At 46.0% G+C, this 15,036-nt stretch overlaps 2 protein-coding genes across 2 annotated transcripts; both read right to left on the bottom strand.

Annotated features, from left to right (window-relative positions):
- Positions 1-482: 482 nt before the first annotated feature.
- Positions 483-5,293, bottom strand: LOC123404704 (probable polygalacturonase At1g80170). Its single transcript, XM_045098651.1, has 2 exons — positions 4,674-5,293; positions 483-1,863 (listed from the first exon to the last, which is right to left on the bottom strand). The coding sequence occupies exons 1-2, from the start codon at positions 5,103-5,105 to the stop codon at positions 709-711; spliced, it is 1,587 nt and encodes a 528-aa protein (XP_044954586.1). The 5' UTR covers positions 5,106-5,293; the 3' UTR covers positions 483-708.
- A 2,692-nt stretch (positions 5,294-7,985) lies between these two features.
- Positions 7,986-12,021, bottom strand: LOC123403260 (probable BOI-related E3 ubiquitin-protein ligase 3). The gene is made up of 4 exons (XM_045097204.1): positions 11,696-12,021; positions 11,423-11,588; positions 9,267-9,610; positions 7,986-8,756 (listed from the first exon to the last, which is right to left on the bottom strand). Exons 2-4 carry the CDS (start codon positions 11,571-11,573, stop codon positions 8,196-8,198), a joined length of 1,056 nt encoding a protein of 351 aa, XP_044953139.1. The 5' UTR covers positions 11,574-11,588; positions 11,696-12,021; the 3' UTR covers positions 7,986-8,195.
- Positions 12,022-15,036: the final 3,015 nt, after the last annotated feature.

Here is a 15,036-nt window from a genome sequence, read left to right as displayed (position 1 = left end):
ATACATCCAAGATCGGTCTTGTTTCAAAGATCTTTTCGCCCTGATTTTAAATATATATATTTTTTCAAAAACAGAGTTTAGATTCAAAGCATGTTTATCATCCAAATTTTTTCCAAAGAAATTAAATAGAAGTCTTGCATGGGGAAAAAAGAGGGATAACATATGTTCCATGCATGCAACTGTCCTTTCCCCTGATAAAAGCTGTTGCATGCAAATGGACCCACACTTGTATTACCAATGTATAGAGTTCGAACTGCAATTACTAGTTTATACGGACGGACTAACACGGAAATAGATTTGTACCACTAATGTATAAAAGCTGTTGCATGCAAATAGAAGTCTTGATGAAATGAACGAAGGATGGATCCAACACCGGTACATCCCGGCTCCGAGAAAAAAAACTTTTTCGGTGTGTGTGGTGAATCGATCCCAGGGATCTATTTGTACCACTGCTTAAATGCACTCATGGACTAACACGGAAATAGATAAGCAGTTCTTTCTTCATTGAAGAACTAACAAAAGGCAAGTGGTTTTTCTCGCCGATCACCATGTGTACATGCATGTAACATCGTAGTACAGTACAGTAGATCTTAATTTATCGATACTTCAGACGATATAGACACACAAACAAAAAACCTAGTAGTTACTTAACTGCAGCACTTAGTAACAGCTGGGTGAAAATCGAGCAAAGGGCATCATGTCCGATTTTCACAGCTCGGTGTGCAGCGGCGCGGCCGTCGTCGTCGACGCCTCCTCCTCCTCGCCTAGCTTCAGCCCTCCGCCGCCGCCGCACGCGTTGTTCCTGAGGCAGTCTACGGCGGGGCGGACGGGGTCGTAGCCCAGCCCCATGGCGCAGTTGCACACGGCCTGCACCTCGGCGCCGTCGTCCCCGAGCAGGTTGATGTTGCTGAGCACGATGTCGCTGCATGGCACGGCGTCGCTGCATGCGAGCTTGATGGCCTCGTCCCGCGTGGACGTGCCGGAGATGTTCCGGTACATGACGTTGCTGACGGCCACGTTGGTGCTCCGGTTCGCGCACGGCGTCCTGGAGTCGCAGTAGAACTGGTCGATGATGATGGGGTGGTCGACGGCGTCGACGAGCACGTTGGTGAACCGGACGTTGCGTACGTACCCGGCGCCGCCCTGCCAGGTCTTGATCCGGACGCCGTTCTGGGCGCGCGCGATGCGGGCGCCGTCGAGGGTCACCCCCTCCACGGCGGCGTAGGAGCCGCCCTGCCCCAGGCTGCCGATGCTGATGCCGTGGCCCGGGTCGCACACGATGCCCTTCATCTTCACGGCGAAGCTGGCGTTGGAGATGGACACGCAGTCGTCGCCGGTGCCGATGCGCGCGCCGGTGATGGTCACCGCGGTGGACTCGGCCACGTGGATGCCGTCGGTGTTGGGGCTGTCCCCCGGTGCCTGGATGGCCATCCCGTCCAGCCGCACCCCGCGCGACCGCGACACCGTCAGGTGCATCTGCTGCGCGTTCTGGATCGTCAGGTCGCGCACCCGCACGCCACGGCACGAGTCGATGGTCACCGCCGTCGGCGCGCCCTTGCACGGCTTAGACCGGTCGACCTTGCAGGAGTTGGCCCACCACTTCGAGCCGGAGCCGTCGATGACACCACCGCCTTGGATGCGCGCGCCGACGAGCCCGCCGAAGAGGAGCCACAGACGCGGGCTCTTGGGGTCCCACTGCGACGGCTCCTCCGGCGCCACGATGGTGCCGTGGATCAGCACCACCAGCCTCTCCTTGCACGGGCCCATGAACTTGCTCGGGCCGACCTTGTAGCGCCGGCCGGCGGTCACCACCAGCACGGCGTCCTTCAGCGAGCACGCCTTCTCCCAGGCCTTAGCGAACGCCTTGTAAAATTTAATTCATCAGACATCAGCTAAACTCAAATTTGAAATCTGGTTTCTTCTGTATTGATAGAGCGTGAAGTTCCACCTGCATGTTCATTCTCACGAGGCTTGTTATTGTTTTTTTTTAACGACCGCATTATCAATGAGATCAGCGAAGATGTTGCGCCAGGTATGTTTTTGAATTTATGCTCGGAAATATTTCAGCTACGGTCAAAATCACTGAATTTTAGTTTTCATTTAGGCCGAACAACACTTGATTTCGATCGAAATCCAACAGAGTATTTTGAAAACAAATTGAATTTGTGTACACTACTGTGATAGCTGGAATACTACAATCGAAACCCGATTATCTCATCATCTACCACTACCGGAATGACCAACACATGTAGATGAAATATCACTGAACATAATTTTGGAAAACTTCCCGTTCCATTTGTTTCTATTTTTCTTGTAATGTTTGCATGGAAATGATCTTTTATTCCATTTTCAGGAAAAGATAATAAAAGGGGATCACCATTTGCCCCTAGAAAAAAGGCAATCTCCATCCGCCCATCATCGCCATCCCTAACCGCCAGACTCCCCTGATTTGCATATCGTCGCCACATTATACCTCATCTCGTGTTTCTTCAGTAGTTGGTAAGATTGTCATAATCGTGATTTTAATATACGATTTTACGACTTCATGGTCTTAACTAACCCTTTCAATTATACAATTTTGGTTAGCACAATTTATTGGCGGAGCCAAGAAAATCGAAGAGGGGAGGGGGGGCATTGTTATAAACCTTGTTTGGGAGGGTCAATCCATCAAAAAACACCATTTTAACAGTAAAAAACACTACTACTACTCATACTAAGTGTAATCAGTGATCCTGTGAGGGAGGGGGCTCCTGATAATGAAGGTTCTACAATTTGCGATCTAATGAGCTCCGATCCGATTCAAAATCATGATTCTCGCTAGCTTAACGCGTAGTTATGGTTAGATTTGTGTCTCCTCTCAAAGATGGCGCCAACGGTGGCTCCCTAGTTCTAGCTCCATCTCGGGCTCTCGACGATGCCTTGATCCGTGAGGTTGAGGGGGTATATCTGCTTTGTCTTCGAGCGCTCCCTTAGGAACAAAGTTTTGGTGTGTCTTGGTGTGTTCCTGGCCACTTGTCAAGGGCGGCAACAACATCTAGGGCATTTGCTATCTGGCTGGGGCCTTGCTTCTTCGTCAACTGTTTCGAATTGACGAGCACTGGATAGAATGTATAAGAGTCGTGCTGGCGGTGGTCATTTTGGGCGGTGCTATCGGTGGGTAGTTGGTTGTCGGATCCTTCGTCGCTCTAATGCCATCTTCAATGTCAGGGTGTTGGTCTGCTTGGATGCTAGCCTAGACGACTTCCCAGCCGACAGGGAACAAAGTCAGACTCGCTTTGGCAGCCCGTCATCGGCTCCTTTCCGAAATAGGCCCTCTGTTCCTAAATATAAGTCTTTCTAAAGATTTCAGTAGGTCACTACATACGAAGGTGTAATCTTTAAAAATATTATGTTTAGGAACGGAGAGAGAGTAGAAGGTGTGGTCTGCTCCCCAAGGACCTAGATATAATTTTTTTACTTTTGTTTTCCATAGGTTATTTGTAATGTCGTACTTTGGTTAATGGATTTGATGGCCTTTACAAAAAATAAAAATAAAATGAAATATAACATATATATGTATAGTTCTCATCTCCTTGCATTGCATGTTCCTTTGAGAAGGCATATTTTACTCTCTTTTTTATTGTTCATTGATTTTGATATACCTTACGGCTCATGTCCATTGGTTACTTCTTTTTCTTTTTGCTAATACGTTATCAATGAAATAAGCAGACATGTTGCACTGCTTAAATATAACAATTGAAATATTGAGTACTCCCTCTGTTTCAAAATATAAGACATTTTAGAGATTTTACTAGAAAGCTACATACGGAGCAAAATGAGTGAATCTACACTTTAGAATATGTCTATGTACATCCGTATGTAGTTTATAATGCAATCTCTAAAATGTCTTATATTTAGGAACGGAGGGAGTACAAGTTAGACATGCAAAGGCACGCGTGCACGCATACCATATTTTGGTTTCTTAAAAGGCTGAATCTCTCAACGAGATCTGCACGCCGCCGGGTGGTGGATGGTGATTGAAACATCGACGAGTCAGTTAAGCCAAGCAACCCACATCGCTATCGAATCTCCTTATCTCTTCGTATGATTGTTCTGAACAGGTTAGCTCGTCGATCGATCTATCCAAGAACACATGGAAAGTGTGGCAACCATCCTAGCTGCATTTGTAAGGCCTGAATGCACATATGCATGTGCATGCTTTTCTTGCAGCATCAAGCAGAGCCCGAGTGATGTACACACTGATTTGGTAGCTATATATTTTTTACAGAAAACTTCTAAGCCAAGTATAACCAACAAAGATTGCAATGCATCTGAAAGTTCTTAACTAGCTATATTATTTTTTTGACCTGTTGGTGATTGATTAAACGTGCATGTGGCAAGTTGACTAATCCGTTATCTTAAGAAAGAAGCACACACCACCACTAACAAATCACCTGACTATACTTAATCTGGACACGCTCAACTTTTCGATTATAGAAAAAAGGTTGCAACAAACTGAAGCTAAAAGTGAGATCGATCGGCCGGAAACGCCTCTGCAGTTTCTCGCCGGTTTTCTGGCCATTGCCATGCACCTGCTGCTAAGGATAGCAGCTATCGTGACGCCATGGAGAGTCGGTAGGCACGGTACGTATCACGGCGTTGGCATGAACGATTATTAAGAAATGTGAGCGTACCTCCGTGTCGTCGGCGCAGCCGTCGCCCACGGCGCCGAAGCTGTCGACCTTTACGACGTTCCTTTTCTTCTTCTTCTTCTTCGGACGCGGGCATCTGGTCGCCCCCAACATGATGTCGTCTTCCTCTTCCTCCTCCTCCTCTGCCTCTTCCACCTCTTGATCATCATAAGTATCACCATAATCGCGGTCGTCGTCGTCATCACCGTACCATCTGAGGTGATCCTCCTCGTCCCCGCCGCCTCCGTCGGTCCACAGCTTCAAGAACCTCCTCTCGAAAGCCTCGTCTTCCCCTTCCCCTCCGCCAACGTCGACACCATCGGCATCGTCGGCCCTCTCTGCCGCCGCCATGGCCATCAACACCAACACCAGCAGCACCAAGATCGGCAACGGCACGGCCGTTCCCACGCCGCTCCTCCTTCTCCCTCGCCCCATTTCGACCCACACAATGGTGGTGTCGTCTATGATGCCGCTCTAATGGCGGTGGTAGGGGTACTCAACGATCGAGTACATGCGTGCGCGCGCGCCTTGTGGCTTGGTTTAGAAGCGTTCGTGCGTGGGACAATTTATAGTGGGAGGAGCGAGCATGAGGAGAGGCAGGAGGTGTGGTGTGCTCGATGGTCGTTTCTCCTTTGGACTTGAAGTGCAAGTGAATGATAGAACTGTGGTTTATGCTTTACTCATCCCCTGCAAAAGGTGGCCCACTACACCGTACCCTAGCTTGCATGCATGTATGTAGTACCCATCTTTCTTGTACACTACGTACATTTCATTGGCATGCTCCTACCGTGAAGTGATTAAACAATGCTACACACGGCAAGGAGAAGGTTATCATTGGCTCAAAGGTTCATTAGCCAAGCCGCAATTCCAATCGTGAGAGGACGACAAGTCATAACTAATTATTTCTTGAGAAGGAACTACTAGGTGGATCATCTATGGCCCCCTTTTGGAGAGGATCATGGAACCTTTTGGATTGTCTTTACATTAACGTTGATAGCTTACGACATGCTTAATCACTCGTTCACCCCTCGTTGATTCAAAGTGTTATCACAGTAGTGTTTTTTTTTCTCGAGAAACAATAGATATATTATAAAAATTCACCGGAAGTATAAAGCATCTTAAACATAATAAAATTTACGACGAGATTTTGAGGCGATCGAACGATCACTACTGACGCCATAACAAGCCGTTGGTGCGTCACTGTCGTCGCTCCACTATTTGAGCCGGCTTGAATTTGTCGATGATAGCCGATAAGTCTTTGTGCATGTGCTCCTAAGGACCAGTGCCCTGGAGTTGTATTCATCGTCGTTAAACCCTTGCATATATCTGAAGCACTTGGCATCAAATTTTACCACATGACGAGAAACATAAGTTCACCACCCCAAGGAGACGACATGAATCTATACTGGAGCTCCATCGACTACGTCCAAACGAACAAATTCGAGGAGGATCGAAGCCTGAATATAAGAAGAAACACCGCCATCCGCCCGAGCGTGACACCTGCAAGGACTAAAAAACTAAACTACTAAACGGAGTGGAGACACCGGGATTCCCCTCCCTGCCACCGGTCACCGGGGCAGTAGACAAATGTGATGCGAATCCACGGGCTCACCGGTGAAGTTTGGAGTGGAGAGTTTGCCCTAACAATTATCATAGAAGATTTATAAGTTATTATTTTCTTAAGAATTTTTTAAAAACAAGATTTCCTTAAGATTATTGTGTGTGTGTCGTTTGATTTCTATTAGAATGGCCCACATGTATTTTATTTCCTATAAGCTCATTTGAAGTTTATATGTAATTTGATTTGAAAATTTTGATCGCCTCATAGTCACATGTACATATTAGAAAAAAAGTAAAATACACTGAAGGTCCTAAAAGCAATTCAAGTGTATTCAATAGGTCCTAAAAGTGTGTAAATCGTTCACCGCATATCCTAAATGTATTCTAAGTGTATCAAGTAGGTCCTAAAAATCATGGATAAAATACATATATATGACCCGCGGTGAACGATTTCAAACTTTTAAGACCTACTTGACACACTTGAAATAATTTTAGGATCTCCGGTGTATTTAACTCTTAGAAAAATCACATGGCTAGCTTATGAGTTGCATTCAAAAAGCCTGATAGTAAACTCATAATCCTAGGATTTTAGAGACTCTACGCAGATGGCTCCCATTACCCGTGATGCCCACGGCCACCTGTCTTCGTAGCACAAACATTTCATGATTGGCGGTTGATGATGTCGCTCCACGATTGGATTCTTGCAATCAAGGCACGGTAGCGTCTCCCGCCCCATTTGCAATCCACTCCAATCCTTTCAATAGCCGGCCAAATGATTGCAAGGAATAGCTGACAAAGATGACAGTTATCCATCCCATTTTGTTTTGCAAATATTTTTCTCTTCTTCTCTTTGGATAAAAGAAATCAGTCGAGAGGAGATGAAGTGCCAAGTGGCAATTGAAAACCTCCGGGGCTCAGCCTAATCCGCAATTTTGCATACAATCCTTATAAATCTTATTTTTTTATCAGAGAGGTGATCAGAGGTTCACCACGGATCATGACAAAATAGTAAAACCGCCCTCCAATTGGCCCTTTTAGAAGACGTCGCATTTGGGTCATCGATCGTTGGGCGAGATTCACCCTCAATTATGACAAAATAGCAAAACCGTTCTTCAATTCGCCCTTTTGTAAGACGTTGCGTTTGGATCGTCGATCTTTGGGCAAGATTCGCCCTGAATCATGACAAAATAGTAAAACCGTTCTTCAATTGGCCCTTTAAAAAAAGTCAATTGGTCCTTTCAGAAGACGTTGCATTTGGAATCATCCATCACATGCAGGGACGGAACTTTGCCCAAGTTTAGACCCGGGCGGCAATCATGAGCCGCACCGGCGGTGCCGTGGTGGCCTCATATGGGGGCTGCCTTGGGACGCACTCGTCCGTTGCGTTGGGCGTTGGCAAACCCGGCAGCAGCAGCAGCAGCTGCACGTTGCCTTGCGTGTGCGTGTGCCCGCTGGCCTTTTGCTGCTCCCATTTTGTTTCTCCTGTAACGGACTGCGGCCCTCATCATGGATTACATGGTGACTCTTCTCATATTTGGTTCTGTTTCTGCATCAGGAAGACATGTATTCAGCGATATGATCATCGACTTCTTAAAACTGTCCTGTGAAACATGATGATGTCGCCGCCACAATGTTGACAAACTGGTTATTACTCCCTCTGTAACTAAATACTTGTTGTTGAGAGAAATAGACTAGTTCTCTTCAACTATAATTATTTAGGTACAGAGGAAGTACTTCAGTTGAGATGCTCTGAAGTGCGTTTGGAACTAAGGTATTTCGCAACAATCTCGCAGGATCCTGGAAAACATTGATCGTTCCAGACCGGACTAACAATCTATGTCCACCACCAAAATTTTAGGACTACAGCTTGCGATGTGCAAACAAAGGGGACAGGGAGGGTTTTACTATATGTACTGGAGTCATAACACCACTGTCCAGTCCAATTCCACGCACACAGGATTGATGCTAGGACATGTTGATCTCAACGCTACCACTCTTGGGGTACTGACAGACAGGGCATGCATCTGTGACCCTATCGCAGTCGGCGCACAAGCACAGGTGGCGGCACGGCATCACCAGCACCGCCACCTCCTTAGCTCCGCACCACCTGCAGGCCGCCAGCCCGCTGCCGGCCACGCCGCTCTTCACTCCTGGGAGGAGGCTCGACTCGAAGAAGCCTCCAGGGGCAGCGTTGATGTTCTTCTGGCCAGATGCAGCAGCGCTCTCCACCTCGCTGTCGCCGCAGCCTTCCCTGGTGCGGTTGGCATGGTCGGCCACCACTTGCATGAGCTGGCTCTTCAGGGTGCTGGCGACGGATTCGTTGTAGAGCGCAGCCGACTGCCATGACTGGACCTGCATGGCCACCTGTCTGATCTGTTCATTCAGCTCCTGGCTTTTCCTGTTCATGGCCTCCACCTCGAGCTCCTTCTCCCTCAGCTTCTTTCCCACTCCTCTTTCCAGAGTAGCCACGAGAGAAACCATCTGCTTCTGCTTCATCTCTTTCACACGCCTACTGAGTTGTTCCACCTGTGGGAAAGAGGCACACAACATAAACACCAGAAATCTCTGACTCACTTTATATACTTTCAAGTTTCAACAATCAGAACCAAATGATGTGTTAGCCACCAGAGCCTATGACATCGGGATCACTAAGGACTGCATATACTATTACAATAAGGAACCAGCACATTATCTTCCATATTCTTGCAATCACACCCTATATAGTTACAGATTAACAGGTATTGAATTTACATATGGACAAACATAACAAAAGGAGGATGACTGCAAAGCATGAGATATGTCAATGTATTTTATATTTGGCAATCAGGAGGTGCGAAGATTGACCATTTCCATGGTTAGAAAGTGGTAAATAGTAATGCCACCAAAAACTACAGAATCATATTTGGATAACTCAACATTCCACACTACTGCGTGGCATAGTGTTTCCATGATGAACATAAGCAAGTCCGACATTGTTATCTGCGCAAGAACGACAGCTCAAATTTGGTTGATAGCTAAATTAGGATAAATATTTACCTGACTTCTCAAATAATAGTCAATCTCTTTGTTTCCTTTCTCCATTTCAGTCATAATATCATGACCAAAAGGCGTCGTGGAAGTCAAAGAAGACATGCTTCCACTACCAGACGTGAAGGAAGAATTACGCTCATTATCCTCGTAGGATAATTTCAGCCCAGTAGACACAACACTTGAATTACCAGTACATGCCAACCGGTCAGCATCTCCTGCATGAAAGTTGTTCAAGGACATCTGAAGCTTGAGCTTCTTTTCATCCGCTGCACAATTGCTTGTCTTTCTTGGTTGATTCATAACATATGGGTTGTCATTTCCATTGTAGCTATAATATCCACTGGTGCCAACTGCAGGAAATGCATTGATAATTAGATGAACAGCAAGCATTTATTTGAGAACAAGACAGCAACATGATTTTTTTAGTGCTGTGGTGAAAGGTAAAGTGTGTTAACTTACTCCTGTTGGAGCTAGAGATGTTAATCAGTAGGTTTATTAATGGATATAAAAAAAATCAAACTACGAGGGCATAAAAACGTCGAAGCAAGCATTATCAAGCACACATACATATGTAACCAATACCTCTATGGCAAGGATGACAGGAAGAAGGGTGTCTTTGTTACTAAAATTATCAAAACTCAACGGAATTTACCATAAAACTCATCAGATGATAACAATGTTCTGCTAGAAAATGTACAAGGCATTAGGGCATTCCAAAAAGAGAATCAGCCCAAAATATGCAATAAATAATACTCCCTCCGTCCCAAAATAAGTGTCTCAATTTTGTACTAGTTCTAGTACAAAGTTGTACTAAGTTTGAGACACTTATTTTGGGACGGAGGGAGTAGTTTAATATTTGCGTTAAGCGTTAGAGCGCCTTCTAGGCTTAAAGCGACACTAAAGCGTCAGAAGCGCCCGCTTAGGCGTCCTGATTGGCGCTTTAGTGCAGAGAGGACGTCTTAGACTTGTCAGGCAGGGGAACAGAGATTTTCGGCGGGAAAGAAGGGCTGGGTGGGAAAACTGGGTCCATATGTGAAACAGTTACACGAGGGGAAAGAAAGAGAGAACCAAAACCAGAGCATGCAAATCGCCAGGCTTTCAGCTCTCTCCTCTCTCCTCTGGCAGCAGTTTCCTCCTCAGATCTGCACCAGCTTCCTCCACTTCGGTCACAGCTCCTCCCCCTCCCCCCTCCCTCTTACGCAACCACAATGTATAGCTCCTGCCCTCTCTTCTCCCCCTTCCACTCCCTTTGCTCTTTCTTCCATGCTCAGATCTGCACCAGCTTGTCATGCCTTTCCTGCTCTGTTATGTGTTATGCTGCGCACAACTCCTCTGCTGTTAAGTGTTGTTGCTACCTCTCTTATAGTAGTTGGCTAGTTGCTTACTGCATAGTGGATGGATTAGAATAATGGCTACTAATGCATATGTGCTATCCGGTGGATTAGAATCAAGGTATGTATGTCTCACTAATGGTACTCTATTCTACTGTCCATCAGGTTCAGAGTCTGTCTAAAGCGCCGCCTCGCTTTACGCTTTAGCGCTTAAGCAGTGAGGCGTCCCCTAGCGCCTCGCTTTGCTTTACCGCTTTAAAAACATTGCATTACTCGCTGATAGAAATACACTGAGCAGAGAGTGAGATGGGAGAGAGAGAGAAATGATGGAAGAAAATCATCACTAAATATCGATGGACCCAATATCTCATAATACATGCTAGGTAAGCCAGTAATAAACATAACTAGGCTACAATCTTGCAATGTGATGTGCAGACTGACGGTATAACATAGAAATGGCTAAAATATATGCAATAAAATGATGCTCTAAAATGTGATGTGATGTGCAGACTGACGGTATAACTATGAGATGATGCTCTAAAATATATGCAATATGTATATCCAAAAGAAATGGCTAGGTTGCACTACAAATAAGACTTAATTACAGCAAACCAAGCAACCAACAAGCACCAGTGAGCAGGATCAAATTCACCTCACAATCTCTGCCCAGCATCAGCATAACCGCATAATGGTTATCCGCTCATTTTGATAATACAATCAGAGTCTACCAGATTGCTAAATCACAATCGCGTGTGCTAGATACTGGTTATCTGCGGAAAGCTGCTCGGCTCTGAACTCTATAACAGGAGGGGAAGGGAACCATGATATTACCGACGTTGCTCCCGAAGAGCTGGAGCTGCGGCGGCGCCGCCTTGGCACCGAACAGGAGCTGGTTCTCGTCGGCGCTGATGTTGACGTTGGCGTTGGAGCCAGGGTAGGGCGACGGGCCCCAGCTGCCGCCTCCGAACACGTGCCCCTCCATCGCCGTATCCTTCCCCTGCCAACACCGCAGCGAGGAGCGAGAGGTAAGCGGTCCTCGCCAGGATCGAGAAACCGGAACGGAAACGAGGACGGGGATTCGAACGGAAACCGCGGGCACGTTACCGGAAAATGGTTCCCGCCGTGCCCCGCCGGGCGACGAAGGAGGCCTTCCGATCAGGGCCCGGGCGCCGGCCCTGGCGAATCGAAACCCTAGCGGCTGCCCCGCCGAGATCGGGGGAGGAGACGCGGCGGGGCGGCGGAATCCGCGGCGCGATTCGGGCGCGCGGGGAGGGGAGGGGAGGGTGGGGAGGAGGAGGAGGGGCGGCGGTTCCACGACGGTGGTGGCGTCGCCGGCGATGGCGCGGCGGGTTGGATTGGGAAATGCGGGCGAGGGAGGGCGGAGGGCGTTGGGAACTCCGCGATTTGTTTGGTGGATTCTGTTTTATTTTTCTGATCGGGTTAAGTGGCGAAAATGGGAAAGGGGGGAGGAGGAAGAAGAGAAGGGAGGGTGAGTGGAGGGAGGGAGGGGAGTGGACAGCCCACCTCACGGTGCGTTGTTGGGCCTGGCGTGGCCCAACGGGACTATGCAGGCCTTTTTGTGACTGCTCTGGGAGAGCAGCTTCCTTCGTCTCAAAAAACAAAAAAGGAGAGCAACTTCCCACCGAGGGGCCTATTCGGCTATTCCACGTGTTTAGCGCCGTGGAAGGCATAGCATTCCTAACCTAGCATGGTTGTTCTTTTCTGATACATGTTGATTGTGAACACGTTGTTGTTGTTTGGTAGTAGTGTATGTGTTGAGACATCTTAAGCTGAGAATCTGTTTGATAGCTTGTATCTTCTTAGACATGTCGGTCCATACTGTAGCAACTGGTATTTTCAAATAAGTAAACAAAACATTTCAAAAGTATGTTTTTTAAACACGGGATTTTTTTTTAAATTAAACATTTTTGAAATAATGAAGTTTTTTTTGAAAGTTTGAACCTTTTTGCAATTTAAACACATTTTGCAAATCTAAATATTTTTTGGAAAATCAAAAATTTAGGAAATCCAAACAGTTTTTCAAAATTTGAAAAAATAAAACTTCATTCATTATTTGAAAGTTTTAAAAAGTTTTGAAAATCAAGATATGTTTTGAAAATTTTAACAAGTTTTGAAAATCAAGATATGTTTTGAAAATTTTAACAAATTTTAAAAAGCAGGACATATTTGAAAATTTGAACAAATTTTCAAAATCTGGATAATTTTTTGTGTCCTGAACATTTTCTGCAAATTAAATTAATTTTTGAAATTTTAATCATTTTCTGAAACACATTGTCGCTCGTTTCGCTCATGACCAGCTAAATTCGCTCTTATAAAATCGAGAAAAAATGCAGAGAGTGACTAAATACGAAGACACTGGTATTCAAGACGACTCATACAAAGCGCCCGATGCGGAATCCATCAAGGAGCTACTGGAATTTTATTCAATTATTTGGGTCAGCCCAATATATAATTCCTAATAAATCCTAGAGGCCCACGCAGCTCATTTGTGCAAGGCAAGAGGTGGAAATGTTTAGTCCCACATTGCTAGTTTAGTGGGAGTTGGACCTCCTTATAAGGGAGGATGTTTCCACACATGTATGAGCTTGAGAACAATAGAGACATACACGCGCGCTCCTCCTCCTCCGCCGCCCGCCTCGTCACGACGCGCCGCGGGTTGCGGGAACGAGCCGAACTAAATTTTTGCCATGCACGACTGGTATTTAACAGTTCACTCGGAGAAGCTGAATGTTTTGCTAGTGGATATTGAAACCGAACGCTGCAGTTTCGCTGCTGTCTGTTCGTTTCGTATCCCGTCGCTGGTCTCTCGCCTTCTTCTCTTGCGCCTATAAAAGAGAGGTCGCTCCTCTCCAGAAGTACGCATCAGAAGTTCCTCTCGCCACTGGTTCCTTTCTCTGTGTTGCTGCTACGTTCTTCCTCATCCCGTCTTTGCGGCGTGCACCGTTCGTCGGGACAGTAGGCCTCCGAAACTCCGTCTCTTCGAGTCCTGTACGGGAGAAGGGCGATAAGGTTTTTGGGGAGCGCTCAGCGCGACTACTGGATTCCATCACGGACACCGACGATTTCTTCCCGGACGGCGACTACTTCCCTGACGTCGACCACCTCTCTGGTAACATGGCCAACGACAATGCCAACACCAATCTTGCTGCTTCAACTCAGTACGTACTCATGTTCTTCTTCTTTCAGTTTCTGTCTCAACTTTTTGCTATAGTATCTCTTCTAGATATGTACCGTGTCTGCTCATCACTTCATATGGTACCTTGTCTATATAGAACGGTTATGCATATGTTCTTTTCTAGATCATATGTGCACCTGTCTTCTATCATTTCATCTCTATATTGCATGTCTTCTTCCGTCTTAGTTATGGTGGTTAGGTTTATCCTAGCTTTTCTTTTAATAAAATCCTTTGGTATATTGCTCATATTTCCAACAGGAGCTAGCTAGTCCCTCTGTTCCTAAATATAAGTCTTTTTAGAGGTTTCACTAGAAAACTACATACAGATGTATATAGACATACTTTAGAGTGTAGATTCACTTATTTTACTTCGTATGTAGTCCACTAGTGTAATCTTTAAAATGACTTATATTTAAGAACGGAGGAAGTAGATAGCTAGCTCTTGTCAGGAATCCATCAGCTCCCGTCGGAATCCATCGAGGAGCTAGCTATGGGCAGGGCGGCCACCAGGACGGGCGGGCGGCAGTCGGCTACGGACGGGAGACTGCAGGGGACGGACGTGTGACGATCGGGAGCAAGCCATTAAGGTTCTGATCACAATTGGACTCTAGCCTACGGTCTTTTGCATACATAGGACGCTTTCGGGTTGGCTCCGAAATACTTATTTTCACGGGTTTGATGAGGATGTTTATCGTGTCCCTTAAATTTTTTAAAGGTCAGAGTTGTTTACACGATCTATTCGAATCTCTTTTTTTGTCTAAAACTGTAAATCTATTATTTTACAATTTTTAAAGAGGAAGCATCAAAATCAACCGACTGATTATCACGAGACATAAACTGCGCGCTGCATTTGACACCTACCCCTGGGCCCCATCCACCGCTTCCTCAGGCCCTAGTGTAAGTGCATCTAGTGCTCCTTAGTGATTTTGGTGGTTTGAAGACTTATAGGTTAAGTATCTAATGTGTTTATAAGTGTACACAGGATCTATAAGTCATTGAGGAGTTTGAGATATTTGAAGAATATCGACCCCTAAAAATATATGTCTTCAGTTGAAGAAATTGGTCTAAAGCTGAAGAAATGAATCACGAGAAATCTGCGATGAAATTGATATTACTCATGAAGATATTGATATTGAGAAGACCGGTGGTTCCTGAAGAAAATCATTCTAAAGAAATTGAAGCGTGAAGATTTTCGTTTTCTGTTTTACTTTCTTCGCATTTGATGAATAGGAACACCGTACTGTTAAAG

This window comes from Hordeum vulgare, chromosome 6H (genome assembly GCF_904849725.1).
Source record: "Hordeum vulgare subsp. vulgare chromosome 6H, MorexV3_pseudomolecules_assembly, whole genome shotgun sequence".
In the NCBI taxonomy this organism is placed as follows: domain Eukaryota; kingdom Viridiplantae; phylum Streptophyta; class Magnoliopsida; order Poales; family Poaceae; genus Hordeum; species Hordeum vulgare.
This window is presented reverse-complemented; position numbering and strand designations above follow the sequence as displayed.